Below are 25,667 nucleotides of genomic sequence, written 5' to 3'. Positions count from 1 at the left end.
ACTAAGCCGTCAAGATGGAAATTGCTAGCAACCTTGAAATCCTCAACTGGGAGTTGTTAAGAAGCTAACAACAACTTCCATAGAAGTCAAAGACTTCCAGCGTCCACACAAACAAGGTTTGAGAGTTTGGGTGATGCACATGAAGAATAAAATTCAACACAGCTGCTTTTAACTCGTAATAATTAAACAACAGTAGCTATTGATGTATCACGTCTCCAAGCAGTATTCCATGCCTGAACACAACCAAGTACAAACTACACACAAGATAACACCTATCCTTCGATCAAAACCATGCAATTCAATGCGCTCAAAGCTACAGATCTGCAAAGGCCGACTGGCAATGTAGCTACAATGCCAAGGTTTCTATAAGAGTTTATGCGGGTTTAAGAGTTAAAGGTAAACGCAGTTTTCCCATGGATAAATCAGGGAACCTTCTTCACAGGACCTTTGTGACCAAAGATTTCCAGGATGATTCAAGCCGCAGTAGATGCAGTTTCTCAACAAATGGTTCCAGAACTCCTGCTTCTTCTTCCGGAGCAAAGGCCATGCAAATGCTTAGCTCTTGGACAGCAGCCTCGTAATCCCTGAGATATGCGTATCCCCAAAGTGGTACCAAATCAAACAATTTGAAAAGAACGAGGAATAGACAAACCCATCAACCTAAGTTGGCAAAGAAGATTGAACTTCATACCTACTATAATACAGCATCAGTCCATGGTCTCTCCTCAAAGCCCAATTATGTGGCTGAAGAATCAACAATCTTTCTGAAGCCATGATAGCCAGCCTAAAAAGAATAGTTTTAAGATACCATACGTGATTCTATTTTTGTTAACATAATCCATCACAAGTGTATTACTATTTCAAGAAATTAAACAAGTTAAGAAAAGGGGAGGAATCACTGTAATCTAATGCACAAAATTTAAAACTCCACAAGGAAATGAGAATAGCAGCTTGAGCCAGAAATATAAGAGAACAGGACTTCAACACAGACCTATCTCTTCAAGATATAAAGAGCTAGCTGTTGAATGGTAAAATATGAGCTGTTTTAAATAGAAAAAGATCAATCCAAAGCATGTAGTTTCAGGCTTTCAGCTTGGCAAATCCTTACGACAAGGCCATGGTAGTGAAAATACACAACAGTCGCTGTTGGCAGGTATGTCTCAGTGCTTAAGATTTGTACAAGCCACCTAGTTTCATATTATGACTCGAATGAAATGAAGCACAAGGTGCACTGAAGCATTAAGAAGGTACCTCCCCTTGTACACATTGTACACTAATTTTCTATTGACCATTGAATAGTTTAGTGGGAAGGCCACATGCAGCTTTGTTTTTTGCTTATTTTATTTGCTTTAACTATGAAAAATAAACACAGGCACCATGTGAAACAGGAAAAAGATTCTGCAGATCTTGACATGTCAATTTCAAAACATAAAAGAAAAAAGTACGTTCATGTTTAGGAACCTCCACCAAAGTAATGTTGTCCACGGGTTATTTGCAGAATAATCAAAATGGAAGTAGAATATCAGCAAGTGGTGCTAACAATGTAGGAAGAGAAAGTAGAAATATAAAAATAAAGACAGGGGACACAACCAGTAACAAGGACAGGACCCAACACTACTTAGTAGCAAAATATCCCTTATAAAACATGTGATATCCAAATCAATGTCAGAGATCAGAATCAATATCAAACTCATCCACTCTATCCAATTTTACCTAGCTGCTATGTTCTTTATTACAAGATGAATAGTTTCAATAAGTGGACGGTAAATTTCTCTAGAAAATTAACATTTCGAATTATGTCCACATGAGTGTACATGAATATCCTATGTTCAAACCGCTAAAATAAGAAACAAGTAAACTCGTTATGAATTGTTAGTCTAAATGCAAGACAGGTTGCCCAGCCTGCCACTTCATCTGTTACATTTTAAGTCCTAACATGTGAAAGGGGACATGTACTCAACCATACCGTATTAATTAGGTAAAACAAAAGCCTAGTTTATGGTAAAATTATTATAAGGAGGCTCACATATAGATTCATCAAAATCACAGTATGTAGCTGTTCTTTCTTTTCTTTTCTTTTTTTAACAAAATAACCCAAAAGAATATTCGTTCAACCTTCATATTGCTTAATTATGTGACTTAAATATGTTAAGTTATAAGAAGAGTGAGGTGCTGCACTAATGCTGTGTCTGAGAAGCTGCAGAACCAACGTTCAGATTGTAAGCCGGACATAGACCACAATCATGTATCACAGTGTGGTTAGAGAATAAAGCAATTAGCCTTATTAGGAAATTAGAAATATTGGAACTATATCATGAGTCCATTTTTCATAATTCTCCTCTTTCTCATGCCAAACTTGCATAATTAGCATCTTGAACCTGTAGGAACAACAGAAAAGCGCCTGCATGGTCAGGAAAGAAAAGGAAATGTTGTAAAAAAATGCCAAAAAGGAGTATAGAATCAATACCTCAGATCTTGGGGCCGGACCAAAGGAACGTTTGAACCATCTATCTTGCTAAAGTTGCCATTAGAATCATGCACAGGCCTCAATGGAGATGTTAGCATCAATCCGTGGTTTGTTCTTGAAGCTCGTTTCCAGTGAAGTCTCTGCAGTAATTTGTGTTCCACTCAATTTACTCATACATGAGAGGGAAGGAGGGCAGTTCAATGGCACAGGCCAAATGAAATGAATTAAATGACAGAATATTCCTATGATGCTAAATGCTTTAGAGATAACAGCATACAATTAAATTTGCCAGAGCAATCCCAATAATGTCTCGGTTTGTTGCAATGTCAAGTCCCGAAAGCGAATTGCTACTCAAATCTGAGGCCTTTGACCTAGGGTCATCAACACACCTTCCATTCACAACTCCAAATATGCTGTGTCCTGAAGTTACCTTGAAAAGTTCCTAATATGAAGGAAAATTAGGGGTATTTAGAACCTTTATGATCCTTATGATAACGAACTGACAAAAATATAACTAATCTGCGATATGCATTTGGTTAGCAGGGATGTATTACACAGAATGTCTGCAATAACCAGCTCAAATATCAACAAACCTCTGGGTTCCCCGTTTTGGGCCAAATCAAAAACTCTTCCCCAACTCGAGATCCCACAATGGTCAGATTAAGTCTTCGACAAACCTCAATATAAATTATACTAAGTAAAATTGCTGCAAACAAAGATAGCCATATCTCAGCTGGTGTCAGTGCAAACTACAGAGATAACATAGACAATTTGCAGATAAAGTTTTTGGAGCACCCTCCATATTGCCAAAAAAAAAAAAAAGCAGTGCATTTGAACAAGGAGCAGGATGAAGCTTTACCACTGCCACATCCAGAGTTCAAAACTGAATGCAAGTATGAATACTTTGGGTCTACCACTACAGGTGGCCTTTTGAAACCTCTTGACTCAAAAAGAACCAAGTTGACCGCCTCCAATACTTCAACCAAATGGCAACCTATGTCTCTTGAAACTAACTCTGCCTTTACTTCATTGGCAATGGTATCCAACTCATTCAGCCACTCATTGATACTATTTCCGGCCAAAGGCATTGTATCCAATGAATTCCATTCTTGGGCACTATTCAGGATTGATGCATCTGTCCTTTCACCCCGAATTGAATGAGCATCCATCTCTCGATTGAAAGCTATAAATGATTCATCTTCAGCTCCAACATATAGAAGAGCCTGCACCATGACGTTTTGGGATAATATAAAATCTTAAAGTACATAAATCTGCATAACTGTTTCAGTCCACAGAATGCCACTACAAACAGACTAAACTATAAGAAGAAAATAATTCCAGATGTAACATATAGAGGACTGCCTTCTGAATTTTACAAGGCATGTGCTATCTGACATTCTGAAAGCACCCAAACAACTAGGAGACGAGAGAATAACTTAAAAGTGCTCCATTACGTCAACAAGAAGCAAGTAATCCAGGATAGCAACTATTATCTGATCACAATAATTTGAATAGCATTACAAAGGGGAAAGTAAATTACTTTTGCAAGGGAGATGTCCTTGTCTTTGGACTGGAAGGATATCTCCTGAGTGAATTTTTCCCTCGCCGCCTTGAGCACCTGCTAAATGTTAGAACATTGATCAAAACAGCATACCATAAAATGAGTAAACATACAATCACATAATCTGGGAAAAACTACTGAATTGATGATTAAACAGACAATTTAACGAATTGAAGACGGTAACAAAATTAGCAAAACAGACCTCCTGATAAAAATTGGGTTGAGCTGGTTTTCGTGTAGTCGTGAGAGCCGAATTAGCCCGAGGTGAGAAGCTCATCCTCATTTTCTTTTCAGCTCCTATCAGGGAGGGATTGAATCTGCTCTTCTTCTTACTCGAATCCCCATTCCAAGAACAACGACGATTGTAATCATACCTGATGATCGCAATACAGAAACATTGGGGCATTGGCTACGACAAATTCTTCTCCAACCTTCTAATAAATTGGTACGCGCATAATAGAATACAAGCAATAAACTAAAATTCATCAAATTCCAACTCAGAATCCTCAAGTTTTCTAACATAATCAACTATTCTCTCAATAAAATCGCAGTGATTACCTGAAACTCCAAGGATCACAGTAACTTCCACTAGTAGCAATGGAAGCCATCCGATGATGACACGAGCCAGCGAGCAAAATACAAGACATTGTAGAAATAGAGAAAGAGAAAGAAATTGAGAGAAACAGGAAGAAAACACAGTAAAAGAAGAGAAAATGGGGAATTAGAGAGTCATGCGTGATTATCTGCTACAGAAGAGGACTTGGGAGTGAAAATGGACAGAAAAACAGTGAATGGGGATGTGGGTTCTGAAGAGGCCATGGATTTGGGCACCAAAGCAACAAAACTCCCAAGGACCAAGCAAAACCCAGATGAATTTGAGGCAGCAGAAGAAGAAGGAGAGGAAGAAACAGAAGAAGAACAAGAACAAGAACCGGAAAGCAACGTTCCAAGATGCAGGCTTTCAAGATCCATAGTACACCGTTTTGCAAACTGGTTGTGCCCCAATGGCAGCATTAAGGAAAAACCCAATTCCTCTGCTCTATCTCGTCCACTGGGTACTCAATTATCCAAGCATATCCAATTGGAAATGGACAGATAGAGTAATTGGTCTGTGAAATTTTTACCAGGGGCAACTTTCCTTTTCTTTTGCTGCTGCTCCTGCTCCTGCTCTCGTCTATGGGTTTGGCTTGGAAGATAGAGGAAGAAGACGGTGGTGGGGGTATAAATGGGTGAAGAGCCAAGTTTGGTGTCAAAGAGAGGGGGCGAACGCTTGGAAATTGGAATCAAGTTCCCCCTTTTTTATTCCTTCTGTACTTGCAAATGTTTGCGCATAACTCCGAATGTTACGAGGGTTTGTATTATTATTATTATTATTACCATACAAATGTCCACATTCGATTCACTTGTCTTACCCCTTGCTTGGGATGCCAAGTGGGGTAGCGGCAAGAGTTCTTTCCACCTGATGGCAAAAATATGTTAAATATTGCTACTTGTTTTGGACGCTGTTACATGAATTTATAGGGTTTGAATTCAAACTCATTAATATGAACGGTTTAAATAAACATTAAGTATTTAATTTATTAACAAATTTATTAAACTCAATAGGATTTGTTGATCTTAATAGATTTTTTAATTTTATTTTTTCAATCCACTCTCAACCCAAGTCAGGTTGAACAAGTAATATAAATTTCAAATTTTTGTGTGTGTTATATAAAATTTAAATCCATAAAAGTGGGGTTCATCAGTTCAGCCCAAAAAGAATGGAATTTAACCATAAACAAACTTGATAATACTATCAATGATAATTCAACTAAAATTATTTATAGTAATTTGGATCACTCTTGCATGTTATTTAAATAATCTTTTTGTTGTAGCCTACCTTTTGAGACAACATATGATTCTTTTAAAAAAATATCTTTTTTTCTCGAGAAAATAAATTCTTCTCGTGAAGACTAAAGTAAAACTTTTTAATTGAAAATGAAGTTCTCTCGAAAGAATAACATTCACACACAAGTATTACACTGCACAAACTTAATCGGGTCATTCTCTCAAGAAAACAACAAGGGAGACCTTCTCTAGAACAACTATTACCCTATCATTGTCCCGCGAATTAAAACCACCTCTAGGCACTCATTCTCTCAAATGACTACTCCTTCAAAAGTGTTTTTCACTAGGCTTATTTCATGCTTAACATGGGATAACATTATGTAACTCCATGCATGTGTACCATATATCTCGTTCACCAACATTTAGGGGGGTATAAGTACCCTTCAACTTATACATTGTATGGATCTTTCGACGGTTAATCTTCTTAATTACACCTAAGGACAATATTTCACTTGTTTATCCTTTTAGAAGAACGATTTATACTCATCCCATATAACTTAAGTTGCTTCTTTATAGCATTCACCTACTTATGTATGGCACCATAAAGATTACATTTGACATGAGTATCAGAGATCCTATATAAAAAAAATCCTTGCGTGTCTTTTGATTATTTTCTACCTCACAATCACTCTCCTAAATAGTGGATTATCTCTCTTGGACAATGAACCTTTCCTTGAGCAATCACCTTCGCTCTCCATCTTCAATTTTTGTGTTGCTTGTTCAAATCCAACAATTGATTATTCAAGAAAATTAGGTCAATTGATCTCACTCACGTATAGAAACATGAGTTCTCCTGGACAATGATAAACTTTCCCCCAAACAAGTAACTGGCCACTTGTCTCATGCACGTGCAACTAAGGTACTTGCTCCTTGCCTAACTCTATCCTAACTTGAACATCTGATCTACAAATTTTACTGCTTGTACTTTCAATAGCAACACTCATGATGAGATTGAGCATACACATAATGAGAATATATTGAGTTGACAATAATTTTTTTTTAAATTTAAAAAAAAAAACAAAAAAAGGTATCATCTCTATCTTTTATAGATAGATCTACACATTCATGATAACATTTAAAAAGTGTTATTTCTTTCTCAACTTGGGGTATTGGTCTTGATTTCTTAGGTGGTATCATTATGCGATTGCATCACATTTACTTTATTCTAACAGGTGATAAAACAAATATAAATTTAGGTTTGAGCCCTTTTCTTTTAGATCAAGAAGATTAGGTTGGTTATGGGGCAGCAGACAGGACAGCTATAAGGTTGTTGAATATCACACGGAAAATATTATCTGGACTATGTGTTGTTATTATTTTTAAATTTGCAAATAGTTGTAATGAGGCCCTCGTCATATCCCTAATAAATGAATTTAAAAAAAAGCCTATTTCATGTGAAAAATGAGCACTGAGGGCTACACGTGTTGCCAACCCATTTCAATACACATTTCCTGTAATATTAATGCTGCTTGTACAGTATCTCTCATCCTATTTATTTATAGCCCTTTCTACAAAGTCAAGTTACAATTATTACTTTAACTTGTATGACTTGAGTAATTACTAATAAATAACGTTACCTATTCTAACTTACATATAATAGAAGATTATTGGATACACATTCGTCACCAAGGTAACGCATGCCCACTAGAGAGTGACTATTATTGGATGAAGATTATATTTTCGGATTAAATCAATTAATTTTGGAAATCTTGGTCTTTTGATTTTCTAATATTAGTTTGATCTTGGGATTATTGCTCTTGCGCGATTTTTCGTCATTCATGTCTTTGATTTCAACAAATAAAGTACAACGTAAGTGGAGATTTTGTTTCACAACACAGAACAAGAAGTCGAACTCATGACCTACTAAATACAAATCTCAAATTATCATGGGTCAATCACTTGATCTATATCCTGAAGACAACATTAGTCTAATCTTGATCTTCTTTCTTGATGATCTTGATGAATTCGCTTGAATCAACGTGCAACACATGGTGTAAGGTGGACTTTTCATGCACTTTTGAAATCGCGCTCTAATATCTAAGTCAGACAAAAGAAAAGTATAATATATACACTAAAGTAGTATTTGTTAAAATGAGTAAAATAAAATTATATCAAAATGAAGGTTGAAATACTTTACGAATCAAGATATGAAATGTTCAAGATAAACTTGAAAAATATTCCAAAATTTTTATTAAACTGTTTGTTAAAGTTTTTGAAATATATTGGAAGACATATATATACTTCATTTTTTCTTATCTATAAAGTTCAAGATATGATTATTTTGAGGAAGAGAGATAAACATAGATGAAAAATATCAAATAAGAAGTCACGTGACTTCTTTTCTAAGAGTCATTGATAAGTTTAGAAAAGTATATTAAAAAAGATAAAAGTCTCGAACGTTATATATATCTTACTTTTTTTCGATCTATATCTTGATTATCAAATACTATCTAAAGGTTCTAGAAAGATAAACTAGAAGAATTGATCTACTTTGAAAACGATAAGAACGAATACAATATTTGTAAGTTTTTTTTATATACACATATCATAAGTAAGTCGGTGATGCCCATTTTATAAAATTATATCTTGTAGTTATTATTTATCCCATTTCTCTTAATTAATAACGCGACCTAATTCCAATCCCTATCCTCGTCTCATTAATTTTCAAATCACACTATCAATAATCAATTGAAATAACACAATCCCCACCCCCCAAGTACACATCCCATGACATGACATAGAGAATATTAGCTTAACTGCTGAGCCTCCTTATCCAAACAAAGTAACACTCACCCAAAGTAAAATAATAGTAGTATTCTATAATTAACACCCTTAATAAACAAATTTGAGTCAATTAAATGAAAATCTTCCCTGATTATTGGTAAAAAAAAATACATTTATGTGGAGGAGATGACGAGGATGATGATAAGATTGACCCCTCCTCTCTGTGTCTCCATTATTGAAGGAAGTCCGGCCCGGCCCGGCCCGTCCCCGCTTGACGTATACGTGTATGCCGGCTGGGCACTGCTTCCAATTCCAACCCTATCATCTCATCTCATCTTCCTTCTCACAAGTCACAAGGGAACTACTTTTTGGTCTATGGCTGTCACATTATTTATTGTAAAAGTAAATATATAATATATTTATAATAATAATAAATAATTCTTAAATTATACAAAAAATGATACAATACCAAATGAAAATGAAAGAATTGACATTTTTTAAAAAGTAAGAAAAGAAAACGTAAAAAAAAAAATACATAAATAAGAAAATTATAAAGATCTTTATAAATATAATTTTTAATATAAAAATTAGATATTAAAAAATAATATATGAAATATATTTTTTTCGCCTTTAGACTATTCTGGATGAAAACATATTTTGATATTTTTTAATATTATAAAATAATTCTAAAATGTTTCTTAAATTACAAAAATAATTTAAAAATATATTTTTAATATTTTACTATAAAAAATATTTCAAAAACATCAAAGCCACCATCATAAGCTGTGACCACACCCAACAATAGAATTGAGCATATCCGCAGCCACATATGTTATTAGCTGAAATTTTATAATAGGGGTGTTTGCAGTGCGGTTTGATCGATCTGAATTATTTTTAGCACGCTAAATTACTAGTGTAATTTGTCAACCAAACCAGACCACATTTGCGGTCTGATTTGGTGCGGTTTACCGCGGTTTGAAATGTTACTTAAAATTACTAAAAAATATATTTAAAAATGGTAAAAAAAAAAGACACAAATATTGGTAAATAAATAGAAGTAAAAAATAAAGATAAAATAGTGTAAAAAATAAATAAGATGGACTGCCAATTATTAGATTTTTATAATAATAATTTGTTTATAATTTTTTTATTATTTTCTTGGACAATTCGGTTTAAAACTGAACCGCAAACTGTTCAAACCGCAAACCGCGTGGTTTGGACAGAATCCAAACCATTTTCGACCGCCAAAAAAAAAAAATCGATTGGTTCGGTTCGATTTAACCGATTTCCGTGATACACTGATTTTTTTAAACACCCCTACTTCGTGGACATTTAAAACTTGGAGTTGCTGGGAGGTACCATGTGAGCCATCCTCCAAAATGGCAGTATTTGAATTGGGGCAAAATTTATGCTATTTATTCGTTTGGGTACTATGATATAATTTAAAACATGTTACACACATAAAAACCATGTACTATATAAATAATACGGGTCTTTTATATTTGTTATTTAATATAAGGTATGAATGACTTAATTTGAGTATGGTAAAACTTAAATTTAAATAAATAAATAATTTGACTTGAAAAAAATTAGCAAGTGAGATCATAATGTGATTATAAATAGGAATTATTAAAATAAAAATTAAAGACATCAACTGGTATTGTATAATGTAATTATAAATGATAAGATTGCATCAAACAATCCGATTACAAGTTTTAATACAAATACTAGAAATAAACACACTTCAAAAATTAAAACAATAAAATAAAATTATAGACTTATGTATAAGACCTTTGATACTCATTCCACATTTGGCCTGCGGTGGCCGCGAATTTGGCCTTGAAGAGAGGAAAAGAAAGAAGCAGTGGCAGTGGATCTGGCCAGTGGCGATGATGGTCTTGAAGAGAGGAAGAGAATGCAGCGATGGTGGCGAATGAAGAGAGGAAGAGAAAGAAAGAAATAGTGGCTACGATGATGGCTTGAAGAGAGGAAAAATGAAAAAAGAAAGGAAGATGGGAAGATAATACCAAAACACGAAAAACAACATTCGTTTTTCGTGTTTTGATTTTGGATTTTTTTTATAATTTTTTTTATTTTTAAAAATGGTAAAAAAAATGCATTTTCGTTATTTTAAAAAATCAAAAACTAAAAATGACTTAAAAATGACAAAGAGAACGTAGCCTTAATTATTTCATTCATTCGGTATTTCATTGTTTTTGAAGTGCATATGGAATATTCTTATCCTTAATAATTCATTAAAATAAAATATAATCTAAAGATGATGAGATTATTGGAGTTATAAAAATAACATGTTTACTAAAATATAAAGGGCAACCTATAATCCTTCCCTAAGTCTTGTAAGGCAACAGAATTTCTCCCTTTGAATCATATATATATATATATATTAATTTCTTTTCTTTTACTTTTTAATGTATAACAAAAAAAAGAAAAAGTAAGAACAAGAGAGTAATAAAATATAATGGTAGATGCTTAATTTGATATAAACAATATGACATAAGATCAAATTAATGTCGCATATGCAATCAAAGCTAGATAGTGCCCCATTATTAATTCTTTAATCACCATTGCCTTATTATTATAACTTAATTTGGTTAAACACCAATTAGGTGTAGCTAGCTAGATTGTACAATCATACTTAAATTAATTAATGACCAACTAAACCTAAACCTAAAGTTTGTTACTATCATGTACCATGCCTAGGCATCTTGTTTGATTTTTCAAATGGTTTAGTAATACCATACCAATTAGGTAGTGTTTATTACAATGAGTAAGATAAGATTTTATCGAGATAATTTATTTATAAAATTCAAAATAAATTATTCAAAACGAAAAAGAAATAAATTTATCTTGAAAACTTAATATCAGAAATCATTTTTTCACTATTTTTTATATTCTATATTTTTTGTTCTATATCGTAATTAACAAACACTACCTTAATAAATAAATTTTATAAAATTATTGAGAGTGGTAATTGAGAAAGAAAAAATAATTGGTAAGAATATAATTTCTAAAAGTAGTAAGTTTGACTTGTATCAACTTTACTCGCTCTCACACTTGATTAAGAAGACAATTTAATTTTTTATATTAGTTTTTTTTTATATTTAAAATGAGTAAGATAAAATTATATTAAAATAAAGTTAAAATATTTTTTAGATTAAGATATAGAATAATCAAAATAAGACTTAAAATCATTCTAAGATTTTTATTAAATTATTTATTATTATTTTTAAATACTAGATAACATATTAGTCATTTTTTCTTATTTGTAAAATCTAAGATACGGTTATCTTAAGAAGGGAGGGGGGAGACTCGGGAGAGAGAGATATGCATATATAAAAAATATTAAATAAGAAGTCACATGACTTCTTTTCTAAAGATTACTAGATAAACTTAATAAACAAATATAAATTACTAAAAAAAAAAAAACTTAACAAACATATTAGAAATAATAAAAATTTAAAATAATTTTCATACCTTATTTTTTTCGATCTATATTTAGGTTAACAAATACTACCTCCTATATTTAGTCCACTTGTATATCTCGATTAAGATTAGATATGTTAAAAGTGTCAGTAAATTTAGATAAAATTAACAACCAACACAAAACTAGATAATTAGGAAGTGTTAAATGGAGAATAGGTCTATGATAGACTTATTGAAACCGATTTAGTTTAATTTCAATGTTAACTCCATGAACCTAAATTGACCTATATTTTGTTTTAGTTATTCTAGTCAATAGAATACATCCTTCCTAACAAGAATGGCTGCAAAAAAATACCCACAAGGTATAGATCGAACGGTCGAATATAGGGTTAGTAATGATTTGATTTGATTTCGATTTTTGTCAAAATCATAATCACCCCAAATTTAAACTACTAAAACCAAAATCAAACTATTACCCATTGTTTTTAAAAATTAAAAATCATAACCAAACCATTCGATTTCGATTTTAATCATGATTTTTTTAGTTTGATCCATACCAACAAATGAAGACAAACTCTTGCAAATAGCATTCATTAAAAAATATTTATAACTCCATAACAAACAAAGAAAAACTCTAATAAAGTTACATTTTTCTTGCATAAAATTACAAATTAACTTCAAACCTTTTGGATATAATTATTTGATTGATAAAAATTAAATAATTTAATATTAGGTTTTATTTTTATTTGTTAATTACCTTATAAATGTTAAATATTTTATATATTTGTAATGCATTAGTTAAAATACTTATAAAAAATGCATTAGTTAATATATATATTATGTGTATATATAATATATTAATTAAATAAATAAATATATATTATATACATGTATATTCGGTTTGGTTTGGTTTGTTTGATTACCCACACATTCGGTTCGATTTCGGTTCGGGTTTTAGTTTGGATTTAGTGAAAACCATAATCAAACTATATCCATTAAAACAGTGTTCGATTTTTTCCCTAAACCAAACTATTATACAGTCAAACGATTTTTAACCTCGTTGATCGGTTCGATTTCGGTTCGATTCTCTACAGTTTCGGTTGCAATTGTCATCTCTAGTCGGATGACTAATATGTCAGTGTTAATCGATAGGGTTGTGAATTCGATTCTTGTCATGCACAAGAGTTAAAGTTTCAACCTACGATTTATCTCTCCTGACGTAATCGATACTATGAGTATCGAGGTCGCTCAAGGGCAATTATGCCAATAATGGCGGCAAAAAGTAGAAGTAGAGGACTAAAAATTGGCTGCTATCTTATTTCCTTAGTTTTTTTTTTCATTATTCCTCTTATTTTATTTCATGGGTAACATTTTCTATTAAGTATAATTAGATTTTCCTTTTTTATCACTTTTTTGGGGGGGTTAATTTCCATGACCATAAAGCCCATCTTATATTGGAATTTAAACACTCATAATTAGACTAATTCTAAATCTAAAATTAGGAACCCAATCAGGATTTGGCTAAATCAAAATTCCTATCAAACCCAGGTCAATTCAAGCCCTAAGATGTATATGCAGCCATCGCTAATAATGGGCAATTATGGAATCGCCATTGTCCTAGCATCATAACTTTGGGTAGACACCAATTAGGCTGCCACTCTAATCAAAGCTAACTAAGAACCAACCTAAACCCTCCTAACCATCTGCTAGGCACGGCGGTCCAATCCCAGGGCTCCTACACTCCACACATCTTGGGAAACCATCCTGTTCCTACTTCATAATAGGCGTCAGTCAGTGTTAGTTTTCACTGAAACTGGATGCATCCATGTTGGCTATTCATAAATGTCGTCTCTCCATCCATGATTGTTTAGCAATTCTCTAATCAAACAGGATAACAACAAGAACGAAGAAGAAGAAGAAGAACACTTTTACCTCTTTTGGTTGGAATTGAAAAGGTGATCCAACATGTGATCTGCCTTTGAGCCAGCTTTCTCAACCAATTCTGCGTCGCCTTTTCCTTTCCTTGGGAGGACAGACAGCTAGAAACGTAGGTGAAAGCTCTTCCATCTCCTTCCAAATCAGTAGCACCACACAATCAATTTGCATATATATGATTGAGCACTTTAGGTTGCCATACATTGAATTACACAAATAACTTTGTACATAAATAAATAAATAAAAATATGGAAGCATTTGTAAGAAGAAGTCTGCTGAGTTCATATTCTTGCAAAGAAAGATATCCGACTTTTATTGCCATATAAAATTGTAATCTATTCTATTAAATATTTGGTGTTTAAATTTTTATCAAATTTTTTATTCCTAATATACTCTTTGTCTTATTTAAAAAATAAAAATTAACTATGTTAACAAGATTTTTTTTTGTTATAAAAATTTACCTTTTTAAATTTAACAAGATTTAAACTTATAACCTGTCTAAATTAGAATAAATTTGTGAACAAGTTTTTACCCTCTGCTAAACTTATTTTGTTTAAAATTTTATCTAAAAAAATAAAAACTAAAGTACAACTATCCAACACTATTCAATAAACCTTTATTTAAGATTTTTTTTATATTTTTTATTTAGATAACGTGACTTATTAGTAATTATAAATTAAAATTAATTGGATAGTAATATTACAGTATTTCATAATTAATGATTATAAAAAATGATTCACTATTTGTTTTTTTAGTCTGATTTCTCGAACTTAGTACAATTACAATAGTAAAATGGGGGTGAAAAACCCTATTCAACCCCCATGTATTAGCACTCATTAGTGGCAAATAGGGTGAAAACCCCATTTAACCCCCCATATTCCATACAAGAAATTGGACCAAATATGCAGACTTTCATTTTAGTAATATTTTTTTATGAAAATTAAATAAAATTATTTTTTTAACTTTCTTATTTATATATAAAACATTACCCTCCATTCTTTTTGTTCTGTTCTGTTATGGTGATCCGTTCTTTCTTTTCCAAGCCAACACATTCTTTTTGCTGCATTCTCACGACCATCACACGACAAACAATTCATTCTCCTTCTTCTTCAACCTTGTTAAACTTAAACCCACATACAGCTAGCCAGCTAGTGTCTTTGTTCGATTCAAAGAGCCTTGTGAAATGGGAAGAAGGCCATCTCCATTGATCCCATTTCTGCTAGTGCTCGCCTTGGGACTGGTCATCCGTAGAAGCTCCATGATGAACAGTGCGTCATTAGTCTTCGATGCAGAGCAAACCTCTCTGGATTTTGTTCTAGTAATCCCACTTTTGGCTCTGCTTCTGATTTACTTCTTTAGCAGGACGGTCATAATTCCTCTTGACACTGATTCTTGTGACGTTTTTGGTCAGTTGGATTCTTATTGGCCCTCTTATAGTGATATTCGTCATTTACTTTATTGGTGTTTTCACGCCTTCTTGCAAACCTCATTACCCGGTAAAGCCAGATCACGAGAGGAAGATGAATGGAACATGAAATGGTATTTTTGATACTTTTTGAGTGTGATCTTCCTTCTCATTCTTCTCGCCTTGCTCTGTCAAGAAGATGGAAACGAATGGCCATTCCTGTTGCTACCTATGCTGCTCTACTTCTTCCATAGTTTGTCCCACTAAACCTTCTCTTTTTACTTGCAGAAAGTCCTCACAGAACTCGCTTCAAACCACATTACACAGTTTCTCATCCAATAAAATCAAGTCAGTTCAGTTTCTCAGTTAAATGGAGGAACTCTGTAATCTTCTTCAGCCAGGAAGAACTAGCAGCATAGAAAAGTGGTGAATACCCATAACGAATTGAGATACCCGCTATGACTTCTTACCATTACCCACTCACGGGGATCAAGGTATGTCATTCCACAACTTCTAATTCTATTGTTAGACCGTGCCAGACTTTCTTTGACTCAGTAGGAGGCTGCTTCTACGAGTTTCTAACTCACTTACAATGGCTCGGATTATCTTCCTTCTCCAGGGCCTTATTTTCCTTTGGAAACAAACATAAATCATTATGCATTATTAAATTTCACCAATAACAAGCCATGAAATGAACTAGAATAAGGAAAATTTGTAATCAAGTATTACCATGCCCCAATGAAACTGGATTGTATGATTGAACTTTATATAAAGTACTCCTCAACCCATATGTTGTAACACAACCTCAACACCTATGCACAGCAGAGCATAAGGAAGAAGCAACAAAAAGCATCATGCGCTTGAAGAAATTATATACACCAAAAGATTCAAAAACAAACTTCATCATTATTATAGGTCATTCATGCTGTCAAAGTCATCAAACAGATTACGATGTTCACATCCTTCAGTGGTACCCAAGTGGGGCTGGAGCATCCTTCAGCTGATGTCCCTGGTAGTGTATATCCTGCATTTCATTCCCCAAAAAAATCTCAGTTTCTACTGTCTATGGTGTATGCCTAAACTCAATAATAATTAATTTTGCGATAGAACAACTAGATATCGGAAATTGTTGAAAATTGCAGAGTTTAAGTTTTATTCATTCAAAAACCATAAGACGCGACAGTTTATATTTTTTCTGCTTAAAAACTAAATCATCATCGAATGAGGGAATTTAACTCATTATTGTAGGATGCAAATCTTTGTGTGTAATGTGTGTGACTCAATCCTAATCAGTGGTATTAGAATAGAAGAAGATTGTTACCGAGGCAAAGTGGTTGACATCGCGGTGGTGAGCCTCGTCGGCCCTAACCACCATCACCACATCCCGGAGAGTCGAATCCGGCGACAGCTGCCAGTAATCAACAGCGATGGCCGGAGCCGGAACATTCTCAATATTCCCCTTGTCCAGCTCCTTCAGAAACTCCGTGTAGGAATGGATTGCCTCCTCCTCCAAGTACCCTACAACCCGGTGAGCCAGCTTCGGCGAGATGAGATACGCCAAGAAGTAGGCATTGAAGAAAACTCCCTGCACCGTGAAAACCAGAGCCCGCTCGTACCACCTCGGCTTGGCCACCTCCATGAAAGTCATCAGGTGCATCCTCTCGTTCTCGGCTTCTTCGAGCAGCGCCTTGATCCAGCCGCCGCTGTGCTCGAACCGCCTCAGTGACTTGCAGTGCAGCAGCAGGCCGCCGACCATGCCGGGAACCGCCGCCACGGTCTCCAGCATCATAGCACGGCAGCCATATCGCCTCTGTTAACGCGTTTGGATCATGCGATTAGAAACTTTCGATCCAGGACTGATATAAACAGTTTGATCGATTGGCAAGCTACCGAACTAGAAAACTTGAACCTAATTTCGGAGGTACCTGAAAAAATATGTCGGTCGGAATTCTGAGAGACTTGACGGTCCAGTAAGCAACTTTGTCCATGAAGGTCACCGGCGCGTGGTGCTTCTTCAGATCAATTGCTAGGTTCGATTTGTACGTCTCCCACGGCTTCAACGTTCAAAATAAAAAAACAAACCGCCATTAACGGGGAATGAAAAGCTCGGAAAAGAATTATTTTATATGATTTTGATTCGTGGATGAGCAACTAAATTAAAATTTGATCGAAGCAACCATTTTCACAAAATTTAAAAGAAAAGATAATTTCAAGAAAATGGACTTCATATCTATCAGTTCAATCACATCTGAGATCTAAACTACAGACTCGATTATCAAAACTAAACCCCCGGCCTAGCCTAAACTCAACGCAATCGCATTGATTTGTCCAATCTACTTAACCATAATTACCCCTAATATTTCATGTTAAATCTCTATTATATTATGAATATATGATGCATGCAAAAGTACTGTTTCATTAAACCTTTTCAATTTTTTTTTTGATTTCAATCGGAAACGCAAACCACGTAAAACGAAATAAATGAAAACGAAAGCAATATCAGATCTATGTAACGTTCTCTTACCATCGAAAGATCATTTCAAGAATACTCACCCTAAAGCAGTTCCAGCGCCACTCGCTGCCATCCTCCCTGGTGACCTTCTCCGGCGAGATCCCCCAGTAACTGACCACGCCCTTCTCACCGGACCCTCCAGCGGCAGCGCCTCCAGCCGGAGCCTCCGCCGCCTGCTTCTCCTCCTTCCGATCCTTGCCGTGATCCAATGCCACGGTGGTGCTGCAGTGCCGCGCACCAATCACCGGAAACCTCACCCACGTCAACGCCGCTCTCTCCGGAGCCTTACTCACATTGAAGATACCCGCGGCCGCCATCTCCGCCGCCGCCGCACGCGTCGTGACGGTGGAGAAAAACCTGGGACCCGCGGCCCCCCCCGCCGCCGCCGCCCTGACCACCCTGGTCGCGCCTCGGCTCAACATCGCGGCTGGCTCGTCAAACCCAAATGTCGAAAATCAAGAACCTGCGAGAAGTTTGGAAGAACGGAAACTTTTCTTTTGAGTTTGGTGTTCGCTGTTTCTTTGTCAGCCTGTGATCAGGGTTTAAGGGAAGGGTTTATTATATATACAGTTAGGCGGGGGGGGACAATAGGATCTAACCATGGTTAGGTGCGTGGTTAAAATGAGTCGGTGTGATGATACGACGACGTATAATAGCATTTAATTAAATGCGTTGATTTGACTTCCAGGCTGTCCAATTCAGTTACTCTTCTTCCTTGAATGGTCCCGTTCCGAATGTCCAACGTTCTCTGGACGGGACGAGGACGAAATGACTAAACTGTCCCCAAGTAATGTTCATCCATCCTTGTAATATCAGAATATCTAAATAATAATATAGTACATGGTACGATTGATTTCCCGAGGCTGACACTACAAAATGTACCTGAAATATAGTACGAGTTTACGAGGTTAATTAACCAAGCATATATATACAATTTGAACACGTAATTAGCTTTTAATTTGCATTAACTTGGGGACCCCTTAAGCATAAAACCAAAAGTTATTATCATTATTATTAAGTTATTCCGCATGCGTATAGAATGATGTCATGTTATTATTTTTTAATTTGGCATCACTAACATTATAATAATATTATTATTAACACGAGTAATAACAAAAATAAAGTATCGTAAAGGGGGGTTACAATGAATGTATCCTGGGAAGGGCAGTTACGGGAGGACTACAGAGAGAGAGAGTTGAAAGTCAAAGGCAGAAATTGATTTCTTGGGCGCCAAGTTTGAGCAGGACCTGGCCCAGGTTGGTCGAAGCGCATGCCAACCACGCGAAAGCATCCTTTGATCCCTTCATTCCAATCCAGCTATGCATTTGCGTTCCCACCACATGTTTAATGTTTTATTAAAAAACACAATACTATAATATAATGCATAATATTATTATTATTATATCCTCTTAAATGTTTAAGAATTCTTCATTGAGCCTTATTTTCTTACTTTTTCTCTTTTACTATACTGCTGAAAATATTTTTATATATATAAAATAATGATTGATGACACTATTTTTAGTCATATGACACTTTCTTATTAAAAAATATTAAAAAAATTATATACTATTGTCTTTTTTATTTAATACATTTTTTTAATAAAAATAAGGTACATAATTAATCATAATTTCTAACCTTAGTCTCATATATATTAATTTAAATTTGGATACCCCAACCAAGAATTATTGAAAGAGCAAAATTGAGGCCGTGAAGCTGTCCACGTCACCAGTGGCTAAATGGAGCCTGCATGGTTATGTTGAGCTGACACTTGTCAAACAACTAGCTGGAAGACGCATGCAAAGACGCATTATCTTTGCCGCGCCGTCACGACAATTACTTACGTGTTAAATGTCTCAAACTCTGAATTATGGTTGCCTCAAATCAATTACGCCTTTAAGTAAGGTGGTGGTAGAGCAATAGGAGGTAGACTTGAAAGTGACTAGAGATTTTATGTTCCAGTATTTGTGTTTTATGAAATTTTATTATTATTATTATTATTTATGATTTAAGGATAAAATAATTATTAATATATAATATTATATATTATGACATATTCTTAATTGTTGTTACTAAAATATATTAATTAAATTTATATATTATAGAAAACAACTTAATAAAGTCCGATGAAGAGATGGGAGGTAAGGTTCGTGCTAACAAGGGCTATCAAAGGTTAAAGGGTGCTCAGATGAAGGATGACGTGATTCGTTGTTCGGGAGAGTAGGATTCTCAAAGCAAAGCTTAATCCATTATTCAAGAGAGTAAAGAGGATACCCTGAGTCTTCGAGTGCCAGTTGGGTTTTTAGGAGACTTTAACTTCGAAGACTTGGGTCTTTGGGTGGGTTTACAATACAAGCACAATTATAAGGCACGCGGGAGCTCCTCCACGTGAGCCCTCCGATACTTAAGTAAGATGGTGTCATGTAAAAAAATGAGATGTATGTTGTGAGCTTGTGAACGAGTGTCTTTGGATGGGTTCGAAGTGTTAGATTTAGGTATTAGTCTTTGGGTCTTAGATCTGGGTATCTGCTCATGTTGTCCTGTACCCAAAGATATTTATAAACACAAATGATGAGGATCACATAACACATGGCATGCATGTATGACCTGACTCTTTAGGCAAAGAAGTTACAGATGAGGCCGAGGAGGTTGAAGATACCTTCAGGAATGGGAGGCTCTGGGAGAGAATCTTTTAGATGAGTAATTTTCAAAAACTCTTCGAAATCATATGGAGACTTGAGCCCAAAAACTCTAGAGATGAGTCTTGAACTTAGACTCGGTGAGTTTAAAGGTATGACTAATCCAAAAACTCTTTGAAGTGCTCGAGAGAGTCTAGCCTGAAAGACTCGTCAAGGTTTTCGACCTTTATGGATATTTCTTGAATTTTTAAATTTTTTATTTTAATATTTTTAAGGCACCCGCAACACTAATTGTATTGGCCAGTTTGGGCTCTGTGAAAAATAAAATATTAAAAAAAATCTTATAAGATGCATGAGTGGAGATAAAGATTCAACGTGAGATTTATTCTGGACACCATACTCCAATGATATTGACGAAAGGGGTAGAGTCGAGGTCAGCAAACAATTTCGGATACGTACTACAAAGTGAGGGGTAATTTTGTAAATTAGGAAGGAGGTGGCAAGAAAGGCACATGTGGGTAATGGGGGCATAGGATTGCTTGAGCAAATTTACTTCTAACGTGTAATGAATCAAGGCGTATTGTCTACGGTCCATCAAAAACCAAGTCCAAAATTATAAAACAATAGATAAAAGGAAAAAAAGAAAAGGTCATAAAAGATCCAAGGAGACCCTCTCATGAGCATGGTTTTTGAGAGACCCATTAAGCCAATTTTGTAATTTCATCATTTGGGAGACTTAGAAGTCTTTCAGATACCTTACCCATGGGGTATTCACACGAAACCAAAAGTGCAAACCCACCTCCAAAATTTTCTCCATGAATTGCATAAAAGATAGGGATTATTTACACTAATTTAAATCCTAATCAATATCAAAATATTAGCAATGTTTATCACAAATCTCTCGATTTAAATATAAATAAATTAGTCCTCATTCCAAATAAAATATGTTATTTTTATTATAATTTAAGAAACTTGAATTTCTTTTTAAAATCTCTCGACTTAAGTATTAAAATATTTACACATATTGGGCACCCCTTTATGATTTTTGAACTCGTGAATGTATATGGTTTGTTTATTATGATTTCATCAGTTTGCTCGATCAGTTAGCTAGCTGTTAATTATTGAGGGGTTTATTGTGCCCCATAACAGTATATGTTTTGCAAATCTAATGGCCATATATATATATTTAAACGGGTCAAGCCATCTATAAACAGCATAGCCTGACCCAGGTTCAACACGAACTGTACATGCAAGGGTGCAGGGTGAAGGTTTTTAGCCTACAACATAACCTGGGTTTTGGGTCGTCGGAAACAATTATTAATTAAAAAATAAGCCCCTGCAAATAGGCTGTAACTATTATTATATATTAATTAAGAAGATTTAAAAGTAGATCAAACCCGTTTAACATGTCTAAGCCATTTGATCAGATTTCAGATGTCATTGTAGTGTCATGGATTAGTTTCATGGATATGAGATTATGGCAATGGTTTTGCCTTGAGGTAATTAATGACCACTTAATTTTTAAGTTAATTATTGTTTTTCGTGCTCATTTGCTTTTGAAATAGATGTATATCATGGGAAATTAAAAATACTAAACAAAGAATTAACAAAATTAAAAACGGGCCAATGGGAAGCCGGGTTGACCCAAAAATTGGACCGGAGATTGGATGGGCCCCGACCGGCCGCGGGGAAGCTGGCCACGGGAGACCTGCAAAGACGGAGCCGAAAGAAGCCGTGCGGCAGGCGGTGCGCCGCAGCCTGCTCTCTAGTCTCTCCTATTCACTAACATATACATATGTATATATATATATATATATTATAAGTGATACCAACCAATAGAGTCAAGAAAAAGCATAGCCCAATCTCTCGTATACCTACCTAGGATGCGAGGTGCCCTCCCTGGCTCTATGAGGCCTCTATAAAATAACCTTGTTCATGCCACTCGAGACTCTCGCTTTCAAGATTGGCGGAATACTCACTCTTAAGATCGATAGGGGACTCACTTTTAAGATCGATAGGAAACTCACTCTAAAGATCGATATGAGACTTACTCTGAGGATCAACGGAAGACTAACCATCAAGATTGATTGGAGACTCACTTTCAAAATCGATAGGAGACTCACTCTCAAAACTTCTCAAGATCGGCGAGAAACTCACTCTTAAGACCGATAGGGAACTCACTCTCAAGACTAATAGGAGATTCATCCTTAAGACCAACGGGAGACCCATCATGTCAATCTCACAAACCTAACCCAACAAGCTCTCTCAATGGTACCACGCACGGAGTATGAGGCCTTGCAACGCCAATATAAAGAAAAAATGCAAGCACTTCGAGAGATGGCAGGATTGCTACAAAATATTGCCCCATGCGCGACATTGCCACCAATTCTAAAAAAGTTTATGCCCAACTCAGTCCCTCTCTAAAGAGTACAGGAAGAAAGTTTTGAGACTTTACTAGAGTTGCTAGAGACTCAATAAAGGTGTACTCTTTCATAGAGGACTCCTACGAAACTCTCATCCTCACATGACTCAAGATCGAGAAAGGGATGAGGCCCAAAAAAGGTTAAGAGACGCGCAAAAGAACCCTAAAAATGAGAAGTATCTTGAGACTATGGGAAGCACATCTACTGGTGAAAATTGGATCCCAACAAGGGTTTTTGTGAAAAAGATCAATGAAATTGAAGATCCATTGGGATTTAGTGCTTGTGAAGCGAAGGATATGAAAAGAATGATCGAAGAAGTCTTAAAATAGAAAAGGTTGTTGCTTGCGTCAAAAGACTAACCTTGAAGGAGAATCCCTTTTACCCTAGCCATCATGGAGAAAAAGTTCAAAATGCCCCAAATATTCACATATTCAGGCAAAAGCCACCCTCACCATCACATTTAGAATTATGAATCCCTCATGGTATTACATGGATGGGAGATGAAATTATGTGTCATGCTTTCCCTCCGACATTAACAGATCACGCTCGAGCATGGTACAATGGTTTTATCCATATCCACATTTGAACAACTGAGGTTTGAATTTGTTAAAACATTTGTCATCAATAGTCAAAAGAAGAAAGATACAACTTATATTCTCAATATAATATCAAACAAAGCAACAAATAGACCATTCAACAATATGTGGATAGGTTTCGCAATGAAACTCTAAAAATACAATACCTATAAATCGAAATAACAGTGGCAACCATGCTTCAAGGAACTAGGTCTACCTCTCTATAAGAATCTTTGGCCTTAAACTAGCCAACTACCTTGGCATACTTGTTTACTCGAGTCAACAAATATATTTTACAAGCTAAAGTAATGCAGATAGTCGGAAGAAACGAAGAAAGAGACCAGAAAAGAAAAGAAAAAGACTATAATGGAGAGATATGCCAGAGGAAAGAGAAGACCAAAAGACACGGTGATACTCTTCAACTCCAATTTACGGAATATACTCCACTTACACAATCATGCTCTAATATCTTGGTAGTCATTGAAGGAACGAATCTCATTAAATTACTCGACAAGCCTATGGGGAGGAAAATGGACACATTTTGCCCATTCCATAGTATTCATGGTTACTCCACTGACAAATAGCAAGACTTGAATAATCAGATCGAGGCACTAATCAGGGATAAGGAATTGGAAAAATTTGTGGACATAGGAGCCCGATGGGAAGAACATATTGACTACTATGGAGGCTAAGGGTATAATTTAAGACGAGAAGAGCAATAAAGGAACACAAGCTTTTATTGACAGATTTAATAAACACGTTTCATTGCTCAAGGCCAAAAGCTTGCAAAAGAATTCAAAATCCATATGCCCACCTCAGGAAAGTATCATAAGCATGATTAAATGTCTTAACATTTACATATGTCATTTAACGATGCATGAATAAAATAATTTTCATCTTGTTGTAGTTCTCTTTTGTTATTTTTGTTTTTCAGGACAATGAATGCACTGAAAAAGAGCCAAAACTCTAGTAGACAAACAAAGCCTAGTATCGAAGTGTAAAATACGTGAGAACAATCTAAAACTCATCAATTAAAGCCTAATATCAAAGTGCGGAATACATGACGATCTAAGACTCATTATTTAAAAATCGAAGCCCAAAGACGTGAGAACAGTTCAAAAATCTAAACGCAAAAGCATGAGAATGGCCTAAAAAAATTAAAGAGTGAAAGCGTTAGAACGATCCAAAAACCAAAGAGTGAAGGCGCAAGAACGATCCAAAAATCAAAGAGTGAAAGAATGAGAATAAGCCCAAATACTGAAGTCCTAAAGCATGAGAACAATCTAGAAACCAAAGTGCTAAAGCATGAGAATGATCTAGAAATTAAAGTACAAAAGCGAGAGAATGTTTCAAGAAATCAAAAAAATAAAAACACGAGAGTCGCGAGAATGATAAAAAGAAAACCTAGCATCAAGGGTGCAGAACACATGAGATCAAATTATGGGTCAAAAATGCTAAAGCACAAAAATAATTTAGGATAACCCAGAATAAAAAGCTATAGATGGTTAAGAACAATCTAGCATAACCTAAAGTCGAAAAGTGCAAAATGCATGAGACCAAATTAAAACTGAAGATGCAAAAAACGTGAATGCATCGTCAACAAAGAATTGGGGAGCGAGCATAATGCTTGTCCCACTTTCATAAAGGATTGAGGAGCGGGTGCGACACCCTTTCCTAGCCAAAGTAAAGTGTAAGTGGTAAAAGTTTTGAGCAATTCACAATTCAACAGCTAAACTACAAAATTTTATATAATGTGTGAACTACAAACATGTTATATAGAGAAACAAGCACAAGCCTAGAATCAGAAGCGCATAAAGTGTGAGAACGTCATAGAAAGTTGAAATGTGAAAGTAAAAGAATGATATGAGGCAAACTCGATGTCAAAAAGCACGAGGATGCATGAACATAATTTGGGGACAACCGTTTAAGAAAAAGAAAGTTAAAAGCACCGATGGGTTATGGAAAACACAGACCCTCTAGGAATACAAATAATGTACCCGGGAAAGTCAAGCCAATACCTGATAGAAGGTGGGCCCCAATATGGTTGAAAAAAGAAAGGGCAGAAGTGCCATGAGGAAGAAGAAGACCCACTCGGCAT

At 35.1% G+C, this 25,667-nt stretch overlaps 2 protein-coding genes across 8 annotated transcripts; both read right to left on the bottom strand.

The window, feature by feature from the left end:
• Positions 1 to 147: 147 nt before the first annotated feature.
• LOC127813282 (uncharacterized) lies at positions 148 to 16,293 on the bottom strand. 6 transcript variants are annotated; one of them, XM_052354178.1, is made up of 10 exons: positions 16,153 to 16,293; positions 14,016 to 14,153; positions 4,231 to 4,402; positions 4,008 to 4,085; positions 3,327 to 3,690; positions 3,061 to 3,173; positions 2,745 to 2,909; positions 2,468 to 2,607; positions 692 to 784; positions 148 to 584 (listed from the first exon to the last, which is right to left on the bottom strand). In XM_052354178.1, exons 2-10 carry the CDS (start codon positions 14,048 to 14,050, stop codon positions 437 to 439), a joined length of 1,308 nt encoding a protein of 435 aa, XP_052210138.1. In that variant the 5' UTR covers positions 14,051 to 14,153; positions 16,153 to 16,293; the 3' UTR covers positions 148 to 436. The 6 variants fall into 6 exon arrangements, with proteins under 6 accessions (XP_052210138.1, XP_052210136.1, XP_052210137.1 ...); XM_052354176.1 differs by lacking the exon at positions 16,153 to 16,293 and adding an exon at positions 15,008 to 15,153; XM_052354177.1 differs by lacking the exon at positions 16,153 to 16,293 and adding an exon at positions 15,008 to 15,150 and having other exon boundaries at positions 14,016 to 14,150.
• LOC127813284 (ubiquinol oxidase 2, mitochondrial-like) lies at positions 15,994 to 18,484 on the bottom strand. 2 transcript variants are annotated; one of them, XR_008026099.1, is made up of 6 exons: positions 17,977 to 18,484; positions 17,349 to 17,477; positions 16,745 to 17,233; positions 16,374 to 16,447; positions 16,153 to 16,235; positions 15,994 to 16,054 (listed from the first exon to the last, which is right to left on the bottom strand). XR_008026099.1 is itself a non-coding variant. In XM_052354183.1 (4 exons), exons 1-4 carry the CDS (start codon positions 18,355 to 18,357, stop codon positions 16,388 to 16,390), a joined length of 1,059 nt encoding a protein of 352 aa, XP_052210143.1. In that variant the 5' UTR covers positions 18,358 to 18,484; the 3' UTR covers positions 16,253 to 16,387. The 2 variants fall into 2 exon arrangements, 1 of the variants encoding a protein (XP_052210143.1); XM_052354183.1 differs by lacking the exons at positions 15,994 to 16,054; positions 16,153 to 16,235 and having other exon boundaries at positions 16,253 to 16,447.
• Between the last annotated feature and the right edge of the window lie 7,183 nt (positions 18,485 to 25,667).

Source organism: Diospyros lotus, chromosome 11, assembly GCF_014633365.1.
Source record: "Diospyros lotus cultivar Yz01 chromosome 11, ASM1463336v1, whole genome shotgun sequence".
In the NCBI taxonomy this organism is placed as follows: Eukaryota; Viridiplantae; Streptophyta; class Magnoliopsida; order Ericales; family Ebenaceae; genus Diospyros; species Diospyros lotus.
This window is presented reverse-complemented; position numbering and strand designations above follow the sequence as displayed.